Raw genomic sequence first — 24,842 nt, 5'->3', positions numbered from 1 at the left:
TACAAGATTTCAAAAATGTGCAGTAAACTCATAACCAGGGAAAGCAGATATTATCAACAGCAAGAGAGGCAACACTATTATTTTTACAGAATATTACCTACAAGGTTAACATATTCTACAGTTGGTGACAGCATTAATGCCCCTGGCTGCAGAGCTCACAAGAAATGCTGCATTGTCAACTCGGCTGAAAGTGCACAGACAGCAACTACATTACATTCTTGCGTCTTGGCAACATCACAGACCGGCTCGTCTGAATCTGCCGCATGTTTGAAGAATGACTACACTTTAAAAATAAGGTCCCTTGTCTGTTTGTGAAACACTTGGCACCTTCTAGGCAATTCAGCCATTATGAGAAAATTCGCATAACACACAGGAATGAGTCAAAGTTTCACACATGTAAAACACAACAGAATGGTCAAATATGACTTAAGTTTACACAGTATGGAATGTGGAAACAGATTGAGTGCTGACTGGCTAGCTGCACAGCTGTCGTACTGCGCATCCTCAACCCAGAGGCCATAAATGCTGTTGTGGACTATATGGTCTAAGCTTTGTATGTAACTGTTTCACACAAATGTTACCGAATGAAAAAAGTATCGACCTGTTTTATGACACGGAAGTATTAACAAAGTTAAATTACTACATTCTTTGTGCAATACACATTTATTGACACTTTATTTCATTCACAAAATAGTTATCATATTACAATTTCAATTCTATATAAAACAAAAATCTTCAAGGTATAACAAAACAGAGAGAAATTAAAGCAATTTTCCATCATATTCTCCTCTTCTGAGTACTTATGTATAAAACATTATTCCCTCGGATGAATGCATCACCATACTTGTTTTTTAACTGACCATTCACATATTCTTCAGTCTGTTCTAATGCAATGTTCATGTAACCATCAAGACAGGCAAGCACTCCTGCAAACAAAGATGTATAAAGCTTAAAACTTAATATTCTGGTTAGTGTGTCAAAGGTTGTTTCTACTGACTGATCTCAAATTCTTAGAGCAAATTAATAAATTACACTGGAAAGCACATGCTTCTAAATCTAAATAGTAATACTGGTTGTAAAATTACTTAAACATAACCTTTTTATCAAGATGATTCAACAACAGTTATACACTGACGTTCCAAAACATCACGAGCACTTCGCACCACGAGATGGGTGGCCCCCTGGTGGCACTAGGGACACATAACATGGTAAGGAAGTACATATGCAGAGCAGAGATGAATGTGGATTCACTCTAAATACAATATGGGCCACAAATGGGAAAACTGACAAACATAAGTGACTTTGACAAAGGGCAGATATGTTATGGTGCCACACCTGGGTATGTGCATTTCAAAACTGGCAGAGCTGATCAGCTATTTGCGTACTCCTTCTGTGTGCATGTGATGGAAGGACGGTGAAACCAGAGGTACACAAGATGGTACAGCCTGATCTGTACAGCAGGATCGGTTGGTTTGCGGGATTGAAGGGACCGGACTACTAGGGCCATCGGTCCCTTTTTCCACGAACTTTAAACACCCACGAAGAATAAGAACAAACAATGGTGATGACAAGAGACGACGCAGGACAAGAAAGACACAGAGACCAGAAAAAAGGAATTAAAATCACACTGAGTGTGACAGTGGTAGGCCGACCATAGAAACAAAAACGGAAAAGCCAACTACCAAGAAACGCACTAAAAACCCCAGTCTAAAATCGTAGGCCAAAGGCCAGACTCAACACAAAAAAGGACAAACACTTAGATCAAGCGATAAAAACCCCCTGCACGAATAAAATTCAAAACTAAATCTGCCATCACAACGTCGCCTGATGAAAGTGCAGGAAGCGTATCAGGCAGCGCAAACATCTGCCTGAGCGGAGTTAAAAGTGGGCAGTCGAACAAGATGTGGACCACTGTCAAAGCTGACCTGCAGCAACATAAAGGTGGGTCCTTGCGGCGCAATAAATAGCTGTGTGTTATCCAGGTGTGGCCAATGTGCAGCCAGCACAGGACAACAGAGTCCTTGCGAGAGACCCGCAAGGAGGAGTGCCACGCACCGGTAGCCTCCTTGATGGCCCGAAGTTTGTTGCACCGACAGCCTGTTTGGCCAGCGCATCAATACATTCATTTCCCAAGATGCCGATATGACCCGAGGTCCACACAAAGACCACAAAGCGGCCGCACTGGACAAGAGTATGGAGGGTCTCCTGGATAGCCATCACCAGGCGAGAGCAAGGGAAACACTGGTCGATAGCTCAAACTGCTCAGGGAGTCACTACAGATAATGAAGGACTCACCTGAGCAGGAGCGAATATACTCTAGGGCACAAGAGATGGCGACCAGCTCGGGAGTGAAAATGCTGTAGCCAGCCAGCAATGAGTGTTGTTCAGAATGATCCCCTAGGGTAAGAGCATAACCGACATGACCAGCAACCATCGAACCGTCAGTATAGACAATTTCAGAGCCTTGAAACGCAGCAAGGATTGAAAAAAAGCAGTGGCGGAGGGCCTCAGGAGGGACTGAGTCCTTTGGGCCCTGTGCCAAATTGACCCAAAGGTATGGGCGGGGCACACACCGTGGGGGTATATGCAGAGGGGCCTGGAAAAGAGGTGGAAGAGGAAAAATCTCAAGCCCAGAGAGAAGAGCTCCGACGCGAACCGCGATCGTACACCCTGGCCGGGGCCGGCATTCCGGAAGATGGACGACTGACTGAGGGAACAGGAGACGATAATTGGGATGCCTGGGCAAGCTACAAACACGTGTAGCATAAGCGGCCAGTAATCGGTGCCAGAACCGCAATGGAGAAACACCTGCCTCCACATGTATGCTGTTGACAGGGCTTGTCCGGAAAGCTCCAGTGGCGAGTCCGATCCTGCTGTGAAGGATGGGGTCCAGCAACTGCAATGTGGAAGGTGATGCCGAACCGTAAGCCAGGCTCTCATAATCTAGATGGGACTGAATTAACACCTGGTACAGCCGTAGAAGGGTAGACCGATCGGCACCCCAGCTAGTGTGACTCAAGGAACGAAGAGCATTAAGATGCCGCCAGCATGTCTGTTTAAGCTGCCGAATATGAGAGTGCCAAGTCAACTGTGTATAAAAAACCAACCCCAAAAACCAATGCGTCTCCACCACAGCAAGAGGTTCGCCGTCAAGATAAAGCCGTGGCTCAGGGTGAACAGTGTGTCGCCGGCAGAAATGCATAATGCAGGTCTCAGCAGCTGAAAACTGGAAGCCATGCGCTACACCCCAAGACTGTGCCTTGCGGATAGCACCCTGCAACTGCCGTTCAGCAGCTGCAATGCCAGTGGAATTAAAGTATAAGGCAGATGTCGTCAGCATACAAGGAAGCTGAGACAGACATTCCCACCATTACAGAGAGCCCATTAATTGCAATTAAAAAGAGGCAGACAATTAAGATATATCCTTGTGGTACCCCATTCTCCTGAACTCGGAAGGAACTGTGGCAGGCCGCAACTTGCACACGGGGAAGGAACAGAGACAAAACATTTTTTTTTAAATCAGGAACAGACCCCGAAGACCCCAGCCATGAAGCGTAGAGAGGATGTGATGTCGCCATGTCGTATCGTATGCCTTCCGTATGTCAAAAAAAGACAGCAACCAGGTGCTGACGGTGGGGAAAGGCCGTACAGATGGCAGACTCCAAGCACACCAGATTATCAGCGGAAGAGCGGCCCTTACGGAAACCATCCTGAGACGGAGCCAGAAGGCCCCGAGACTCAAGTAGCCAACTCAACTTCCGGCTCACCATGCGTTTGAGCAACTTGCAAAGAACGTTGGTGAGGCTAATGGGGCAGTAGCTGTCCACCTCCAGTGATGTTCTTGCCAGTTTTCAACACGGGGATTACGATCCTTTCCCGCCATTGTGACGGGAACTCACCCTCAACCCAGATACATTTGTAAAGATCTAGGTGGTGTCGCTGACAGTCCACCGAGAGGTATTTGAGCATCTGACAGTGGATGTGATCTGGCCCGGGAGCCATATCAGGACAAGCGGCTAGGGAACTTTGGAATTCCCACTCACTGAACAGAGCATTGTACGATTCTGGGTGGCAAATTCGAAATGAAAGGCTCCTATGTACCAACAGCTCTTTCAAGGAGCAGAAGGCCAGTGGGTAATTCGCAGAAGCAGAACTCTGAGCAAAATGCTCCGCTAAGTTGTTTGATATTGTGTTTGAGTCAGTACAGAGTGATCCATTCAACGAAAGCGCAGGTACGCTGACGGGGGTCTGATAGCCACATAGTTGCCTAATCTTGGCCCAAACCCGCAATGGAGAGGTACAGAGGCCAATGGTGGAGACATACCTTTCCCAGCACTCCTGCTTGTGTTGGCGAATGAGGCGGCGCGCTCGCGCATGGATCCATTTAAAGGTGATGAGGTGTTCCAATGAGGGATGCCGCTTGTGATGCTGGTGTGCCTGCCTGCGGGCTTTAATCGCCTCAGCGATCTCAGGCGACCACCAAGGCAGAGTCCTCTGCCGAGGGACCCAGAAGAAGAGGAATGGCAGATTCTGCGACAGTAACGATGTTGGTGGTGACCGAGTGAACCACCACATCAATGGCGTCATTGGAAAGTGGCTCAATAGTGGCAATAGAGGTGAACAAAGCCCAGTCAGCCTTATTCACATAGCCAACCTGCAGGTGCGCCCAGAAGAGTGACGCTGTGGCAGTGACAGAAACATCGGAAAGTGGTCACTACCACACAAGTCATCACGCACACTCCATTGCACAGATGGTAATAGGCTAGGGCTGCAGACTGAAAGCTCGATGGCTGAGTACATGCCATGTGCCACACTGAAATGTGTGAAAGCACCATTATTTAAAAGGGAAAGGTCGAGTTGTGCCAATACTTGCTCAACAATGCTGCCTCAGACTGTTGCCACTGATCCACCCCACAGAGGATTATGGTCATTGAAGTTGCTCAGTAACAGAAAAGGTGGCAGCAATTGTGCTATCAGTGCAGCCAGGACATGCTGTGGGACATCACCATCTGGTGGAAGATAGAGACTGCAGACAGTAACAGACTGAGACGTTGACACCCGAACAGCGACAGTCTCTAAAGGTGTTTGTAGTGGGACAGACTCGCTGTAAAGAGAGTGAAGGACGTAGATGCAGACGCCACCAGATACCCTTCTCATAAACTGCCCGGTTCCTATAAGAATCCCGATAGCCACAGAGGGCGGGGGTTCGCATCGCCGGAAACCAAGTTTCATGAAGAGCAATGCAGAGAATAGGGTGAAGCCTGAGAAGTTGTTGGAGCTCAGCAAGATAGTGGAAAAAACCACTGCAGTTCCACTGGAGGATGATATTGTCCGTAGCCGAGAAAGGCGTGAAGGGACTGGGGAGGCAGATTGGGCCACTGGGTCACCTGCTGCCATTCATTGAGTACCTGTGCGAGTGACAACTACTGTGTCAGAGTCCGGCGAGATCTAGGTCCTCAGCAGACACCAGAATCTCTACCTCGCCCTCAGACGCACAGCTTGTAGGTTGCGGTGGGGCGGGTGCCACCACAAGCGCCTTCATCTTACGAGGTCTTCTTCTTGGACTTTACTCGCTGCTCCTTGGGTTTCACTGGCTGGGAGGGCTTCACTGATTTAGTCTCCAGGATGGAAGAGGATTGTGAAGCACTACGACCAGCTGCTTGTGGGCACTTATGCCACTGTCGGGTGTCATTCTTGCCACTTGCGGAAACCTGGGAAGGGAGAGACCCAATGGACCCCCTGCGAGCGAGAGGAGTTGAAGAAGTTTGACGCTTCTCTGGCTTAGAAGTGGGGACAGATGACGCCGGTGGGTGGTGGGTGGGGTGGGGTGGAGGGGATGTGTTGCTCCCGAGGTAGGTGGTGCAGGAGCAGCAACAGGGTGGGTAGTTGGGTAGTGCCCCCCTGGGCAAGGGGGCATGTAGAGTTGTACGGCTCGGTGATCCGACTGGAATTCGCTGAACTGATGAGGCTATCACGGTTGTCGTAGCGGCAGCATATGAGGAAATCATTCGCACAGGATGGAGTCGTTCGTATTTCCTCTTAGCCTCAGTATAGGTCAGTTGGTCCAGGGTCTTGTATTCCATGATTTTCCTATTGGGATGTGATGGGCATCCGCAATCAAAATGTGAGGCAGGAAATACAGCGGGAAGACATATGGCCGAACTTCCAGCACTTACAGCACCGAATCGGGGCAGGGATATAGGGCTTGACATCACAGCGGTAGACCATCACCTTGACCTTCTCCGGTAAGGTATCACCTCCGAAGGCCAAGATGAAGGCACCGGTAGCGATCTGATTATCCTTTGGACCCCCATGAACGTGCCGGGCGAAATGAACACCTCGACACTCTAAATTGATGTGCAGTTCATCATCAGACTGCAAAAGAAGGACCCTATGGAAAATAATATCCTGGACCATATCTAAACTCTTATGGGGTGTGATGGTAACAAACATCCCCCAACTTGTCACAAGCAAGTAACCTTCATGACTGGGCAGAGGATGCCGTTTTTATCAATACTGACCCAGAGCGCGTTTTAGACAAGCCCTCCACCTCCCAAACTTGTCCTCTAAATGCTCTACGAAGAATTGAGGCTTTGTTGACATGAAAGACTTCCCATCACCTCTCTTACAAACTAGGAACCGGGGTGAATAAGTGTCACTGCCATCTTGAGCTTTGCGCTCCTCCCACGGTGTGGCCAGAGGGGAACGATTTGGGATCATATTTCTCAGCGTTGAATTGAGCCCGAGAACGCTTAGAGACTGCTGGTGGCTGGCCACCAGCGAGAGGTGATGTACCACGCTTCATTGAGGATCATCTGCCCTGATGCCACCCACTCCGACAAAGGGCCCTCCCCACGGGTGCCACCCAGCCTCAGCTAGGGCCATCTGGCAGGATGGCCATTGCCAGGAGTCCTGATGCCCCAGGGAGATAGGCATCTACTCCTTGGAATATGTGGGGATCATCAGGCATCAGCAGAGCGATCCCTGTATTGTCAGGGGGCTACAAACAACAGGGTACATGGTGGCCCCACCACAACAGACTGGCTACCGTGCTGGATATTAGGTGCAAGGTAGTCCATGGTGGTCGTCTCCGCAAAAAGCAACACTGCACAGTGCATGGTGGAAATTGCACCCAGGAATGTAGCCTCGCCCAAGAGATGGAGAACGAGCGGGACGGCAATGCAACGACGAGAAAGCTGGCTAAAGGTCTCAATGCACGATGGACACAATGCACATGTAAGGTGCCCTTCCCCAATCGGCTAGCTCTTCGGAAGAATTTGGAAATATGGAGGTCAAACCCAAGAGGGTACCATCACATATAGGCCGAAATGTTTGAGACCCCTTTTAGTCGGCTTTTATGACAGGCAGGAATACCGCAGGCCTATTCTAACCCCAGAACCCACTGGGGGGGTGTACAGCAGGATATACAGCAACCTGTAGCACACGTTTGTTTTGTTTTAGGACACAAAAACAGCTAAGGTCAAATGTGCCCATGCCAGAACCTTAGAACACTAAGACAAAAAAGGAGTTAAAAGCGACTACACATTAAGCCCGATGAAAGGAAACAGAGACAACGGAGGTTCCAAACTAATGATTAAATGTCCCTCACCATAATGCTGCAACAGATAAAAATTAAAACGCAATAGTCAACAGCCCATGAGTTGTTCGCTAATACGGCTGATAACTAGATGACAAACATACATTAGAACGTAAGTGGTTAAAAAAGGCATTTGGTCAGGAAATGGCGAATCATGAAAGGTTGATGACGATGAGCACAAAGTGGTGGGGGATCCCCACGTAACAAATGGTGATGTCTAAAACGACAACCTAGCTAAAACGATCTCTTCGCTGCAAGAGGACCAAGAGGCGGTCTGCCAAGCCACAAGGAGAAGTCTAATTTCCCAGAGCTTGTTCCAATGAAGGGAAGAACAGTGGTGACGCCAAACTGACACCACCTGCTGACAAGACGGTGACATGGAGGAAGGAATGGATGAACTAGTGGGCTGTGGTAAAAGGACTGCAGCCTTGTTGCCCATCAGACTGACATGACCACAGGCCCACATAAACATCAGGGTGGTTCCCTCAAGAGTGAGCAAGTGGATACTTTCTTGGACCCATAGCACTAACGGATGGACTGTGTACAGCACACAGAGGCCTTAAAGGGCACTGAGAGAATCAGAGCACAAGACAACTGAAAAGCCTGTGTCACCTCACGTACAGCGTGGCCTGATGCTGGGCGAAGAGCTCTGCTGTAAATATTGAGCAGTGTTCTGGAAGTCGATAGCCTACTGAAAATCATCAGTGCCAATGATGAAGGCACACTCGTCACCATGGTCAGTCCAAGAGCCATCAGCATAAGCAAAGGTACTATCGCGAAGTTCCGTGAGAAGGTCGAGAAACTTAGAGTGATAGATTGCATCTAGAGTAGTTTCCTTCAGAAGCGCATGAAGTCAAAGTTGAACAATGGTTGCCACACGAAGCCAAGATGGTGAAGGATTCACATCCATTAGGAAAGGGGCAGGTAGCACAAAGTTAAGATACTGGAGCAATAGCTGAAACTCCAGGATACTTTCTCCAGGAGGTAACAGAGAAGAGGGACATGCCCCATACTGGTGGTCAAAGGAGTCATAGGATAGAGGAGACATAGGATGGGTGGCCGGGCATGGCAGACAAACAGCATGCTTATCTGCTGAGGAGAACACCACATCAGTATGACAGCAGTAGTTTGGCAGCTTCTACATAGAGATTATCATCCACAATGGTGGATTTTATTTAGACATGTAAGATGTATGGATGAGCAGATGCATAAACAAAAAACAGAAGAGTGGTCCGATCCACTCCCCATGAAGTACTGCCCAGGACATGTAGGACATTAATGGACTGAGTGTAGCTGCAGCCAGATAAGACAAGGTGGTAGGACCAACAAAGTTTCCTACCAAGGATGGGCCCAAGGAATTTCATAATTTCAGTGAACAGAAGAGCAACAGGTCCAAGATGTAAAGATAGAAGAAATCCATTGTGCCAACAGAAATTCATACAAATGGTTTCGTCAGAGGAAAAGCAAAAGCCATTGTTGAAGATGCTGCTCAAGGAGACAAATTAGTGGAAACTGCAATAGACTGCAAACTTGTCAACAATAAGGAAACCGGAGATGCTTGGTGGGAGACAGGCCGTAATGGGTTTAAGGGTTACAACAAAGAAGACGATACTCAGGATGGAGCTCTGCGGCACCCGCCTTGCTCGATAAAGGAACCCAACAAGACAGAAACCACATATACTTTGAAAACTCTGTCTTTTAAAAATTCCTGAAGGAAATGGGGCAGGCGGCCTCAGAAGTCCCACATGTAGGGAGTACGGAGATACCAGTCCTCCAGCAGGTGTCATGGGCTTTCTCCAAATCAAAAAAACACGACCACAGGCTGGTATTTCTTCAGAAAAATGTCCATGGACATGGGTCGACAAAGTGACAAGATAGTCAACTGCAGAGTGGCATGCTCAAAATCCACATTGTGCAGCAGTTAGTAAATTGTGAGACTCGAGCCACCGTACCAGCCAAGCATGAATCATACATTCCATCACCCTGCAAATGGGGCATTAGCTACAAGGAAGGGGTTTGTCCTTACCAGGCTTAGGTACGGTTATGACAGTGGCTTCATGCCAGTGTTTGGGAAACATGCCATCTGCCCAGGTGCAATTGTACATATGAAGGAGAAAGTGTTTGCTTGGAAGAGGAAGGTGCTGCAACATCTGAATGTGAACATTGTCTGGCCCTGGGCAGAAGATCGGGATGAAGTGAGAGCATGATCTAGCGCCCTCATAGAGAATATGGCATTGTAGCATTCACAATTCTGAGATGAGGTATCTCCCAAGCCTCCTCCCCTCATTTCCAATGGAGGAAGGTGGGGTTATAGTGTGTGGAGCTCAAAATCTCTGCTAAATAGTGGCCCAAGGTGTTGGAGATAGTCATAGGGTCCACAACAACATCACCTGCTATGTTCAGGCCGGAAATCGGGAAATGGACCTTGGTTCCAGAGAACCAATGGTGGTTGCCCCACATGATGGAAGAGGGAGTGGAACTGTTAAAAGAACAAGTAAATGAAATCCAGCTAGGTTTTTTGCAATACTGAAGAATGTGATGACACTGTGCACGCAACTATTTATAATGAATACAGTTCGCCATCGTAGGATGGCTGTTAAAAATGCAGAGAGCACGGGAAATGGTCATTTTAGTATGTGATAGAAAGAATGGACCAATCAAGATGACAGGCAAGCTGGGCAGTGTAGAACGAGGGATCAAAATGGAAATAGATGTGTGTGGAGTCTGAAAAGAATGTGGGTGCTCCAGTGTTAAGACAGACAAGTTGATTACAAAGCCAACAAATATGACACCTCTCCGACAGGTTCTGGAAGAGCCCCAGAGATGGTGTGCATTCAAGTCACTAAGCAGTAAAATGGGGAGACGGAGTTGCCCAATAGGCTGAAGGGATTCTGCCATGGCGACAATGAATGACAGAGGGCTGTAGACGGTACAACGAGAAACGGTGAACGAATGAAATGGGGACTGCAACAGGTTGTAGCTGGGTGTTCATTGGTTTGCCTATGAATTTCATCCTGGATGGGCAGCATGACTCTCCCACGAGATGGAATGCCATCCTCAGGGCGAAGGTCAAAGTGGACTGGAAGGAAATGCAAGAGAGAAAAAAGCCATCATGAGGAAGCAATATTGTTTCCTGCATGCAGAAAACAAGCGGATACTGTGATTCCAAGAGCAGCCACAATTCCTCCTTGTTGGATCTAATGCTGCGAACATTCCTTTGGAGGAGAGCCATGAAGGGGGCCAGGGAAAAAATGAGGGACTTGTCACCTTGGCAGCTGACAAGTGCCAGCCTTTGAAGGCCCACTGCTACAGGGTGCAGAGACTATAGGATCCTGTTCCACGAGATCTCCAAAGGAGTCAGCATTTCCACTGCGTCAGGCTGTGGACTCCAGGGCAGAAAAATGTTGGCAGTATGTAGCGGCAAAATGCAGGTCAGGCCAGAGAGGCATCATGCTACAATACCACTGAAGAGAATCTCCAAGTCTGAAGAAGACCATTTGCCTTTGTTTGATTTCTTGGAGCCTTTGTGGCCAGTAGATGAAGACTAAGATGCTAGTTGGCTTGAGGGACATAAAAAGTCTTTGTGGGAGTATTCCTTCTGCCATTTCTAGCCTTTTGGTGGTGTAGTACGTGATTTCACCACTGGAGGTGAAGAACTGGTGGCTTGCTGCACAGCTGGAGAGAAAGAGACAGGGTTACTACCATGACACTGGGTGATTTTGCAATCATGGTGCTGAATTTGAGGTTATAGGTCTGTGGCTGCATCCTTCATGGAGTGAGGTGTAGCAAAAACAGTACTGTAAGTGTCAGATGGTAAAACACAGGGCTTCTGATTAGCCAACAACTTGCGAGCGACCAAGGTAAGGCATTTTTTCCTTCACCTGGGGCTCCTGGATCACTCACTCATCGACATATACAAAAGCCATTCTTAGGATGAGGCTGCATGGTCACCACAGACATCTGTACAGCAAGGAGGATGAGGCAGCAAGCAATCACCCTTGTGAGCATTCCAACCACAATTAAAACATTTGGTCACGTTTTGACAGGACATTTGAGTGCGATTATAATGTTGACATTGGTAGCAGCTCATCAGGTTTGGAATGGATGGTTGGATCGCGATGACTCTATAGCCTGCTTAGATCTTCGATGGAAGCAGCACTCTATCAAACGTGAGAAATAGAGTTGTGTAGGGGCTACGGTTTCATCAACCTTTTTCATCGCTCAATGGACTGCAGTGATGCCCTGATCAGAGAGGTAAGTTTGTATTTCTTCCTCGGTAAGGCTAACGAGCAGCCTAGCATAAATAACATGTGAAGAATTGAGCACTCAAGGGGCCTCAACATGAACAGGATAGCTGTGGAGGAGCGAAGCTACAAGCAGTTGCTCGGCTTGAGAATCACAATTGGTCTCCAAAGGCAAAGTGCCATTAAATAAAAGAGTAGGATTTCACAGGGCCAGCAACTACATCAACACCTTTCTGAATGATAAACAGATTAATCTTGATAAAGGAGTGACCTCCTCCATCTGTGATACCACGAGGAACTGAGGTGCAACTGGGAGAGCCTTGGGACCTTTAGCCTTATTCGGTTTACATTTAGTAGGTGCAGATAGAGATGGCGATTGGCTCACTGCAAGAAAACCCTCATTACTGCCAGCATCTCCGATGGTGCACTGCTTCCAACTGCCCCCCCCCCCCTCCCCCGTCCCCTCAGCGGCAATCACCCATCCCTGGGCTTGGTCTATACCAGGGGATATTTGCAAACCCTACCTGTCGACCTGGGGCTGGGAACTACATGTTATCCAGGTCACCTGTCATGTGTCAAATGCATGGGCCGGCCGCCATAAGCACAGAGGGAGGAACCTCAAACGCCAAAGCAGAGGAAGCGTATGAGATGGAGAATGAAGAAAGATTCAAGAAAAAATAGAGGAGGGATTGTTCTAATGTCAGGATACTAAAACTTCAGAACACATTCCCCAAAAATACCACAGACATGTTCATCAAGGGAGGGGAAAAAGAATGGCAGGAGACTAGACATGCAGCATGGAAGGGGAAAGGTGCAACAAAGGCTGGGGCCCCATGGTAGCCAAGCATTAGCTCACCAAAGGGTGTTTTTTTTTTTTTTTTTTTTTGTTTGTGGTTTTAGGGCGCAAAACTTCTATGGTCATTAGCGCCCAGCCCGTGACTTGGGAAACAGGAAAAAACCGAAATTTAAAACCAGCAGCAATGGGAACAAAGTCATAAAATTTGAGAAACTAAAAGCAGAAGGAATGCTTAAAAATCCACTACAGAAAGGGGTTGGTTGTCCCCAAAAAAGCTCCAAATAACTGAAGTCATTTCACTGTCACTAATAAACTGGAGAACGCGGTCGGCTGAGCGCGTGTCATCTGCTAAAATCGACGATAGATCAGGCGATAGCTGTAGACGGGAGCGTAACTGATTAAAATAGGGGCATTCAATTAAAAGGTGTCTGACCGTCCACAGCTGAGAGCAGTGGGGACAGAGTGGGGGAGGATCGCCGCTTAAAAGATGTCGATGGCTAAAAAGACAGTGCCCTATCCGGAGTCTAGCTAAAATTACCTCCTCCCGACGACGCGTTCGGGAGGAAGAGATCCAAGCGCAAGGAAGGGCTTTCACTTCCCGCAATTTATTATGGGGAAGTGTTGACCAATGCGCATACCATAAATGAGCAACTTGGCGACATAAACCGCTCCGTAGATCGGTGAAGGGAAGCGACTGAATAGCTGGCCGAAGAAGAGAGACTGCAGCCTTGGCCGCCATATCGGCCGCCTCATTCCCACAGATACCAGCGTGTCCCAGGAGCCAGAGGAACGCCACCGAGACGCCCCCCAGGTGGAGCAAGCGCAGACAGTCCTGAATCCGGTGGACCAGAGGGTGCACAGGGTAAAGAGCTTGGAGACTGAGGAGAGAGCTGAGAGAATCTGAGCAGATTACGTACTGTATCCGCTGATGGCAGCGGACGTAGCGGACAGCCTGGAGAACAGCGTAAAGCTCCGCAGTATAAACCGAACACTGGTCGGGAAGCCGAAAGTGATTTGGGGTGTCGCCAACAATATAGGCACTCCCTACACCTAACGATGTTTTCGAGCCGTCGGTGTAAATAAATGTGGCGTCAGTCATTTGTGCACATAGAGCAGCAAATGCCCGACGGTAAACAAGTGTAGGGGTACCATCCTTGGGAAATTGACATAGGTCACGGAGCAAGCAGATCCGGGGACGGAGCCAAGGCGGTGCTGTACCCCAAGTTGTCAAGGTTTTAGGAAAGCGGAAGGAAAGAGAATGGAGCAGTTGACGGAAGCGGACTCCCGGGGGTAGTAGGGAGGAGGAGCGGCCTGCATACCCTACATCAAAGGAGGCGTCGAAAAAAAGGTCATGGGCTGGATTAGCAGGCATGGAAGACAGATGGCTAGCATAACGACTCAGAAGGACTGCCCACCGATTGGACAGCAGAGGTTCAGCAGTCTCAGCATAAAGGCTTTCCACAGGGCTGGTGTAAAAAGCTCCAGACACTAAACGTAATCCACGGTGGTGGATAGAGTCGAGACGCCGAAGAACAGACGGCCGAGCAGAGGAGTACACTATGCTTCCATAATCCAATTTCGAGCGCACTAAGGCGCGATAGAGGCGGAGAAGGACCACTCGGTCCGCTCCCCAGGAGGTACCATTCAGGACACGGAGGGTGTTAAGGGAACGCAGACAGCGAGCCGAAAGATAGGAAACGTGGGAGGACCAGCACAGTTTTCTGTCAAACATAAGACCCAAGAATTTAGCGACATCGGAAAACGGAAGGTTGACAGGACCTAGATGTAAGGAGGGCGAAAGAAACTCCTTACGTCGCCAAAAATTAACACAAACGGTCTTACTGGGTGAGAAACGGAAGCCGGTTTCGATGCTCCATGAGTGGAGGCGATCGAGACATCCTTGAAGACGTCGTTCAATAAGGCTTGTCCGTTGAGAGCTGTAGTAGATCGCAAAATCGTCCACAAAGAGGGAGCCCGAGACATCAGGAAGGAGACAATCCATAATTGGATTTATGGCGATGGCAAACAGTACAACACTCAGCACGGAGCCCTGGGGTACCCCGTTTTCTTGGGAGAAAGTACGGGAGAGAGTAGTGTTCACCCGCACCCTAAATGTGCGCTCTGCCATAAATTCGCGAAGAAAAAGGGGCAGCCGGCCTCGAAAGCCCCAAGAGAACAGTGTGCGGAGGATGCCTGTCCTCCAACAGGTATCGTATGCTCTCTCCAGATCAAAAAATATTGCTACCGTTTGGCGTTTCCGGAGAAAATTGTTCATGATATAAGTGGAGAGAGCAACAAGATGGTCAACTGCAGAACGATGCTTTCGGAATCCGCATTGGGCAGGTGTTAAAAGACTGCAGGATTCCAGCCACCAAGCTAAACGGTAATTCACCATACGCTCTAAAACCTTACAGACACTACTCGTGAGAGAAATGGGGCGATAGCTAGAGGGGAGATGTTTGTCCTTTCCAGGTTTCGGAACGGGAACGACGATAGCTTCCCGCCATTGTCTGGGAAAAGTACTGTCGGTCCAAATTCGATTATAAAGGCGAAGGAGGAAACGCAGACTATGGGTGGATAAATGCAGCAACATTTGGACGTGGATACCATCCGGTCCTGGGGCGGAGGAGCGAGAAGAAGAGAGGGCATGTTGGAGTTCCCGCATGGAGAAAACAGTATTGTAGCTTTCGTGATTTTGAGAGGAGAAAGCAAGATGTCGCACTTCCGCTGCACGTTTCTTCGGGAGAAATGTTGGCGGGTAATTGGAAGAGCTCGAAATCTCAGCAAAGTGCTGACCCAATGAGTTAGAAATTGCGACAGGGTCCACTAAGGTATCATGCGCGACAGTGAGCCCAGAGACCGGGGAGAAACTAGGCGCGCCTGAGAACCGTCGAAGCCGACTCCAAACTTCCGAGGAGGGAATGAAGGTGTTAAATGAGCTAATAAAGAATTTCCAGCTTGCCATCTTGCTATCGCGGATGACGCGACGGCATCGCGCACGGAGCTGCTTATAGCGGATACAGTTGGCCAAAGTAGGATGGTGACGGAAAATGCGAAGAGCACGTCGCCGCTCACGTATTGCGTCACGGCATGCCTCGTTCCACCAAGGAACTGGGGGGCGCCGGGGCAATTCGGAGGTGCGTGGTATTGAATGGTCCGCAGCTGTAAGAATAACAGCGGTAATACGTGTGACCTCATCGTCGACGCTGGGAAAGCGACGGTCATCGAATGTCGCTAGAGACGAAAAAAGTGTCCAATCGGCTTGGGCAAACTTCCAGCGTCGCGGGCGCATATATGGCAGTTGAGGCTGCAGTCTAAGGACACATGGAAAGTTGTCACTCGAGTGTGTATCATCAAGGGCGAACCATTCGAAGCGCCGAGCTAGCGGAACAGTACCGACCGCAAGGTCCAAATGAGATAAATGTGTCGTGGAGGCAGACAAAAATGTGGGGGCCCCAGTGTTGAGGCAAACTAGATCCGCTTGGTGGAAGACGTCTAGCAATAGGGAGCCACGTGGACAAGGATGTGGAGATCCTCAAAGCGGGTGGTGGGCATTGAAGTCCCCAACCAGCAAATAGGGGGGTGGAAGCTGACCAAGAAGATGAAGGAGATCAGCTCGTGCCATTGGTATGGACGATGGAATGTATACAGTACAAAGAGAGAACGTGTATCCAGAAAGAGAAAGACGGACGGCAACAGCTTGGAAGGAACTGTTTAAGGGGATTGGGTGATAATGGAGAGTTTCATGGAGAAGAATCGTGAGTCCTCCATGTGCTGGGGTGCCTTCAACAGAGGGGAGGTCATATTGGACGGACTGAAAATGAGGGAGAACAAAGCGGTCATGGGGACGCAGCTTTGTTTCCTGAAGACAGAAGATGACCGGCGAGTAGGATCGTAAGAGGATCGACAATTCATCCCGATTGGCTCGAATGCCGCGGATATTCCAGTGGATAATGGACATAGGGTGAACAGAAAATTTAGGACTGTGACCAAGGTCGCTGTCAACTCAACGACTGCTCAGAGCTTGCGACCGGCAGCATGGAATGGCATTCAGCCGAAGGCAGAAGATCCTGATCCATAGGTTGGTCAGGAGCAGCTCCTGCCACCAGCGATCGGCCGGTTGACCGGCCACCAGCAGTGCGCCTCGGCGACACAGAGGACGGCCGAGGGCGATTTCCGCCAGGTGGTGCTGTAGATGGGACACGCCTTGGCGGAGAAGGAGAGGAACTGGGTTTCTTTGTAGCCTTCTTGGAAGTATGATGTTTAGATGAAGGAGGAACCGATGGTTGTGAAGTTGCGGTACGTAAAAACTCTTCACGAGTATGCTCTGTTTTCGAAGACTTCGTGTCTGACTTGTGGGCTCGAGATTTAGCAGAACCCGACGAAGGGTGAGCCATAGAGTGGGCAGGCGAAAGCGGGGAGGTTGAACGGGCGATCTTTGCGCTGGCCGATCTGACGACTGTGGCACTAAAAGTGAGGTCGCAAGTCTGCGTGGCCGCCTCCTTTGTTGGCCGAGGAGAAGCAAGGACAGTGCTGTATTTTCCTTTCTGAGGCACGGTGGGCTGTCAACTGGCGAATAATTTTCGAGCAGCAAAGGTCGACACCTTTTCCTTTACTCTGATCTCCTGGATGAGCTTTTCGTCCTTGAAAACGGGACAATCTCGAGAGGAAGCAGCGTGGTCACCCATACAGTTGATGCAGCGAGGGGATGGAGGTGGACAAGCGCCCTCATGGGCATCCCTGCCACACGTAACACATTTGGCCGGATTGGAACAGGACTGGCTGGTGTGATTGAACCGCTGACACCGATAGCAACGCGTAGGGTTTGGGACGTAAGGGCGAACGGAAATTATCTCATAGCCTGCCTTGATCTTTGATGGGAGTTGAACTCTGTCAAATGTCAAGAAGACAGTGCGGGTTGGAATGATCTTCATAACCCTACGAACAGCCGTTACGCCCTGGTCAGACAGGTAGTGCTGAATTTCTTTATCAGACAAGCCATCGAGGGAGCGTGAATAAACGACTCCACGCGAGGAATTTAAAGTACGGTGCGGTTCCACCCGGACAGGGAAGGTGTGTAGTAGTGAGGTACGCAGCAATTTTTGTGCCTGGAGGGCACTGACTGTTTCTAACAACAGGGTGCCATTCCGTAATCTGGAACAAGACTTTACAGGACCTGCAATTGCGTCGACACCTTTCTGAATAATGAAAGGGTTGACCGTGGAGAAGTCGTGACCTTCGTCAGACCGAGAAACAACAAGGAACTGTGGCAACGATGGAAGAACTGACTGTGGCTGAGACTCAGTGAACTTACGTTTGTGAGCAGACAAAGTGGAAGGTGAGGAAACCATTGCGGAAGAATCCCCCATGATTACCGGCGTCTCCGATGGCGCGCTCCTCCCTTGTGGGGGCCCTCTCTGAGGGCACTCCCGCCTTAGGTGATTGTTCACACCTCAGGTCACACCTCCCGACAAACGGACGGAGGGACCAATCGGCACTTTCGGAAGGTATCAGCTCGGGTAATGACCCCTCCCTGGGCCTGGCCGTTACCAGGGGGTACGTACGTGTCCTACCTGTCTACCCGGGGCGGGGAATTACGCGTTACCCCATCACCGGCTATGCATGGAAGTGCGTGGGTCGGCCTTCAGACACGCACAGGGAGGAAGAAAGAGAAAGGGAAAGGAAAGAAGAGGGGGTCTCAAACGCCGCAGCGGAGAAAAGGGTAAAGAGAAGAGGTAAGGAAAAGAGAAGGACAAAGGAAGGAAGAAGACATACAAGCAAGGAAGGCGAAGAATGCGGTACATTTACAAGCGTCCGTCTCCGGACGTAGGCGCAAACCATACTCCCAGAGGGGGAGAAAGTGAAGGAAACAGCCAGAGGTGAGGGGGGGGGCGAAGACAGGGGATGGGGAAGGATGCGGAAAGGGAAGGTATGCAGCCCGGAAAGGAAGGAAGGCCACATTAGCTCGGGGCCCCGTGCTCGCTACGCACGTATCCACAAAAGAGTTGTGGATCCCCTGGGGGACCAAAGGGTGGTGAGCCCCCTGGGATTGTGTAGCACACTTTATGACATAGTACAATGCTGCTGCATGCACAAGTGTTTTAGAGCATGCCATTCACTGTGTACTGTTGACTATGGACCTCTGTGACAGATGGCTTAAGTTTGTTCTCATGTTGAAACAATGACATTAATTACAACAGCAGTGGACACAGCATAGCCAAGATTGGACCATTAGCATATAGAAAAGTGTCACCTGGCCACACGAATCATGCTTCTTGTTACACCAAGTTGATGGTCATATCCAGATACCCCATCATCTCGGTGAACAGCAACTCAACACATGCACTGCACAACAGATGCAGATTGGTGAGGTCAGTATTATGCTATGACATTCAACTGGCCTTCCATGGGGCTTTTAGTTGTAATTGAAGTCACCATGAGAACTATGGGCTATGAAGATTATTGCAGACTACTAGAATCCTTTCATGCCTCGTGCCTTATCCGATGTCAATGGCATTTTTCAGCATAGTAACTTTCCTTGTCACAAAGCTAGAATTGTGCTACCATGGTTTGTGCATGATAGTGAACTCCCACATTGATTACTACCACCTAATTCCCTTGATCTGAAACTGACTGAACACATCTTATGCAACTGGACAACAGTTCCACATCTGCCACCCCATTATTTTCTAGAACTGTGCAACCTATGTGTAGACATCTGATCCCACATAACTCTGGTAACCTACAACGGACTTGTGGGAATCATTGCTGCACTGCATTCCATGAGAGACCAACTCAGTATTAAACAGGTGTTGATGTTTGGCTCACAAACGTACATAATACATGAAGTACATGTGGTTAAAATGGAACGGGTTCATAATCTACTGTTGTCTCATTTGTCGAACTGTACTTCTATATTTTCCAGTAATGGGAAAGGTTTTATGTAATGATTATATGAATGCTTGGTGCCTGTTCTTTCAAACATTTAAACTGAAGGGAATCACTGCAGTCAGCTGCAGTGGGACATTAAGCAGAATCCCGGGTTCGACTCCCACTCCAGTACACACTTTCACTCATTGCTGCTGATTCCACTTAATGTCCCACTGCAGCTGACAGCAGTGATCCCCTTCAATTTATATAACAAAGTCACACTTCCTGCCACTTCAGCACAACAAACTGTACTAAAAATGATGTATTTTGTAGAGGCCTTTATGTGGTGTACCATTGAAACTGCACTTTTTGTAATTAGAAATATATGCCCTATGCCCCCATAGGTGTCAAAGGAATTAAGTATAAATATGAAAAATCATCAACTATGGCATTTGAACTTCACGGGCACTGAATGATGGGGGCTGCTCAACTTGCTTCTGTCAGACAACAACACAGGTCAGATGATCTTGTCAACCAATCATAACATACACATATTCCTAGTTGTAAGAAAGGGGCCACTGATTGCTGACAGATTTGCAGCTTTGCCCGAGGTCCTGAAATCTGGGTTAGGTCAGAAGGTAACAGTTTGGTTGTGAGTTGGCAAAGTCAATAAATGTGAAAGCAAGAACCTCACTTGGTGGGGAGTTATCTGTAGCTTGCCCCAAGGCCAGGTAAAACTGGCTGAATAGGTCATGTTTCTTGTGCTGTTATTGGCTGTGAGAAGCAAATCAAGCAGCCACCAATCTGATTTCAGTGCTTCCAAAGCTAACATGCTGTATTCGACAGTTTTCATATATAATTGTGTATTACAAAAATATGCAGTTTCAATGATACACTACATCAAAGATTTCTCCAAAAGGGATTGTTTTCAGTAGGGTTAGATTTTGCTACATTGGTATTTAAAATCATTTACCCAAGCAATTTAAAGAAACCAGAGAATCTTGAGAACCAGATGGAGATTTGAAGCCCGCTCATCCTAAATCCATGTCTAGTGTATCAATCATGACAACTTTCACTACATAGTTAGCTTTAATAATCACTTTATAATGCATCTCAACATGTCTTTCATTCTTCTCTGGAACACAGCAATAGTTTGTTTAGGGAAACTGAGCATATATATTGAGCAAGTATAAATGAACAATGCCCTCATTAGTGCTGCAAAGGTTATCTTTATACCAGCAGAAAATCCAAGAGAGTTTAATGCAAAAACACAGTAGGGCCTGTTCTGGCCAGATGTAAGGAAGACTTGGAAAGTTTGTTGAAATTAGTGTACAGCATTCTTACATAGAAACTGTCTGCCTTAAAATTTTTTTAAAAATTGTTAATGTCTGTGGTGTAGAAGTGAAAATTCTATCTAGGAAGCAAGATCATAGAAGATGGCCAATGCAAGGAAGATGTAGGTAAAACGACATAGGCGAATAAAGTTTCAATGAATTAAAAGAATTAATCAGAATGATGCAAAATTACTAAAAAATTGCTGAGAAAACAGGATTACATGTTAATGAAGAAAAGACAGAATACTTGCCCATAAGTAAGAAAACCAGAAAAGATGCTCGTCTGACTGTGTAGATGGATTCGATTTCGAGATTGTTGACCACTTCAAGTACCTAGGAACTCTTTTTAGTAATAACAACAGAACTGCTATAGAAATAGATGCCCGTTTATCAACAGCAAACAAGACAGTTTTTAGTTTCATCAAAATTCTAAGAAAAAGATCACTTAACAGTAACTTCAAAATCTGCTCATATCAATCGACCATTATACCTGTGATGTTATATGGATGTGAAACATTAACATTTAGAAAGCAAGAAGAAGAAGAAGAAGCAGAAGAAGAAAAACTGTTAATATTCGAAAGAAAAGTACTAACGAAAATTTTTGGACCTGTATACGACGAAAATAACATGGAATGGAGAAGAGGAAGAAATGAAGAATTACGAGGGCTGTACAAACACCATAACATCGTCAAAGTGCTCAAGAGGAGAAGGTTGAATTGGGCAGGTCATATAGCAAGAATGACAGAATAGACTACCTAGAATGTCATTTAGCAGAATAGATGGAACGAGAGGAAGAGGGATACCCAGAATCAGATGGTGGGATAACATTCGGGAGGACAACTAAGATGAACAGCAACAGCAACTGGACAAACAGCAAATTGGATACGCAGAAGTGGAACAGGCTCATAGAGCAGGCATATGGTCAATAAGGCACTTGCCACATGTAAAGTAAAGTCGTATGGAACTGGGCAAAAAGTGTCTCGACCACAGCACTGTACGGAAAAAAAGAACCATCGCAATCTGAATAATACACCCAAAGCATGTGAAGTTATCGAAGTTGAAAATTAGGTGAATAGTATCTGATGGCATACTAAAAATAACTGGTACTGAAGTTTATGAAAGATCCTTGCTGTAAGAAGGGATGGGCTAGTGGGACATATGTTATGGGATCATGAATAACTTTGCACTAGAGGGAGCAGTAGTGGGATAAATAGAAGGGACACACAAAAACTAGAATATGCAAATTACTTGCCAAGGAACACGAAACAAAGTTCAAACCAGCATTGTTTTTCATTGAATAAAATTATATTATAGACTGCCTAGGGAGATGAAAAAGATTACTAAAAGACATTTGTTTACAATGGCAAGGCAACTAAAACAGTCATCAGAATAATTAGTGATTAATAATTTTATGTGATAACTACTAGACCCTGCCACACTGCAGTACTTTATGATAATGTAATGGTTTTACACGAAAATCATTTGCCAAGATCTGTGGGGCATGACAGTAACGTCTTGTCATTCTCCTGAAGTTCAATACCTCTTATCATGGAGGGATGCTGTCTCAGTTTTCCAGGCAGACTAAGGGGAGGGCATGAAGACATGCATGGGATGTAGTTGCATGTTTATGGGCTTGGAGTGGTGCAAGTGGTATAACAGCATATTCATGGTCCATGTATCACCAAAAGGTGTCAGTGTGTACAGTGATGAAGAGCAAAACTATGTTTTCTGACATAAGTTATGTGGAGCAAACTGTGTGTCGACCAAAGAATATTGTACAATAGGGACCAACCCAATGAGACAGTTGGGGTGAATGGAGCATGCTCTGCGTGGCTATCCTGATTTAGGTTTCCCTAAATCATTTCAGGTAATTACAAGGACTGACCACCTACCCCATTCTAATGAAAGTACACTTACTGTAAGACTTGCCTGGCTGATTAAAAAAGTATTACAAAAGTACATAGTAGTTACTATACATAGAGATGAAAAGGTTAGCACAAGGCGAGAAACGTAGGGCATAATTCATATCGCTTCAGGCAGGGGGTTACCCTCATAGTCTCTGATGTTACTGAATTTAGTATATGTTGAAATTCAGGAGTAAGTAAGAAACACATATTTCTTTGTAATCATAAAGCAATTATCTTCCAAATAAAAATAACCCACAAAATATTTAGAACTGTTCCAGAGATACAGCATTTTAATTTTTTTACAAAATTCACATTTTAACTGGTATGCGCAGTGCCATCTTTGGAGGGCTGTATCTCTGAGCAGAATTGTTTTTGGAGAAAACAAAAAATACATATTCCTTCATTTCAACATACGCTGAATTCAATAACATCTAAGACAATGAAGGCAAGAATTTTTCCTAGCCTGCCTGAACTGATATGGACTATGCCATAGAGAACACCACTAAATGTACCTGAAAACAAAAACTTTGAAAAAGTTTACTACAGCATGGAATTTTCGCATATTATGAGAAGCATCAAGCTAAATACCTTACATTTTTCTCATATTTGTTGAACATGTGCAGCACAGACTGGGAAGGACCTTGAGGGACTTAATAATGAAGATTATTTTTCCACTGGGATGGAGTAGGCTACCTAACTTCACTTTAATGAACATTTCGGCTTCCTACTAAAAAATACCATCATGAAGAACATTTCTCGAATATGCAATCATGCATCGTAAGTTCACTGAGCCTTCATTAATTTTTACGATTAATATGCTATTTACACCATACTATGTGAAAAGCCTTAGCCACATACTACATATAAAAATGGTGTCAAATAACATTTTACTTTAACTGTGGAGAATCAGTAATTAAGTAAAAAAGAGGGATAGATTTTCCGTTCATACTATCAGGAAGTTCATACTATCAGGAATTATCAGTTCGTTGCTACACAGGCTGTGAATAATACTGATCACTCTGTGATAACAGTATCAACGGAAACTAATTTACACAAATTTATTTCCCTGCGTTCATATCGTGCATCTGGCTTACTTTAAAGCCTGGATTCTTACACGGTCGTCCTTGTCAGCAAACTTCTTATGCTAAAAGGCCACCAGACAGCTTCTCACATCCAATATTTTACATGCTGCCTCAATATGACAAACCGTTTATTTAACTACTGGGGCAAGGCGGAAAGAGAAATCAAGCTGTTGCTGGCGTTGTTTTCAGTCCAGAGGCTGGTGTGCTGCAGCTCTCCATGCCACTCTATCCTGTGCAAGCTGCCTCACTTCCGAGTAACTTAATGGTAACACGAGAAGTAAATAGTTATCGTCAAATATTGCTGTCTGAAGCGTACCTCGGTAATCAACTCCACTGTTCAGCTTGACAACTACAGGGCGCCCATGTATCTGCTGGATGAACTGTGACAAAGCTTCTTTCCTGCTCATTTTTGTGTAATTTCTTTCTTTCAAAAGTCTGCAATTCTCTTAGGCGAAATTCATTAGAGTCAACGCTACAGTTCTGATTTTTTCTGTCCCATGTACCCTTTTGTCTTAGACCCGGCACTGCACACCACAAACAATGTACGACTGCCAATTTACGTTTAGCGGTTTAGGTTTCGATCTCTCGATACATTATAAGCGGTTAAGCATACGAATCGCTGATTACAAAATTGAAAATACAAACCACAGTAGATGCAAAGATAGACTGGAGCAAAGAGTAGGGAACACATGAAGACCAATGACCAAACAGGTAGACTATGTTCTTTATCTTTGGCAACGACCTATATACCCCTTTCATACAGAGGTTGTGGCCATGGAGGTAAAAATAAGAGGAGTTGTCATGACGTCACAAACTTGAAGCCGACCCAAGTCAAGATCCGCCATGTTAGCTACCCCAAAACATTCGCTTCTGGTAGTTTGATTTCGTGTAGTCGTGAAGTGTTTTGATAAAAAATGCCGGCTTGCGTCGCTTACTGGTGTACTAATCGTTCTGATTGTAGTCTAAAGTTTAAACAAACCACATTTCATCCCTAAGTGGTCTTATTTAATCG

The 24,842-nt window shown here is 46.7% G+C and overlaps 1 protein-coding gene across 1 annotated transcript; it reads right to left on the bottom strand.

Moving 5' to 3' along the window:
* Positions 1-636: 636 nt before the first annotated feature.
* On the bottom strand, positions 637-24,469 carry LOC126484530 (U6 snRNA-associated Sm-like protein LSm6). Its single transcript, XM_050108079.1, has 2 exons — positions 24,147-24,469; positions 637-926 (listed from the first exon to the last, which is right to left on the bottom strand). The coding sequence occupies exons 1-2, from the start codon at positions 24,235-24,237 to the stop codon at positions 778-780; spliced, it is 240 nt and encodes a 79-aa protein (XP_049964036.1). The 5' UTR covers positions 24,238-24,469; the 3' UTR covers positions 637-777.
* Between the last annotated feature and the right edge of the window lie 373 nt (positions 24,470-24,842).

Source organism: Schistocerca serialis, chromosome 6, assembly GCF_023864345.2.
Source record: "Schistocerca serialis cubense isolate TAMUIC-IGC-003099 chromosome 6, iqSchSeri2.2, whole genome shotgun sequence".
Lineage (NCBI taxonomy): Eukaryota > Metazoa > Arthropoda > Insecta > Orthoptera > Acrididae > Schistocerca > Schistocerca serialis.
The sequence above is the reverse complement of the archived record's forward strand: the minus strand, read 5'-3'. Positions and strand labels throughout refer to the sequence as shown.

Bases quoted from the DNA above. Each gene is read 5' to 3' on its own strand.
- LOC126484530 (XM_050108079.1), bottom strand. From the start codon at position 24,237: ATGAGCAGGAAAGAAGCTTTGTCACAGTTCATCCAGCAGATACATGGG. The intron at 927-24,146 runs GTACGCTTCAGA...CTTTGTTTGCAG, and splicing joins CAGTGGAGTTGATTACCGAG to GAGTGCTTGCCTGTCTTGAT.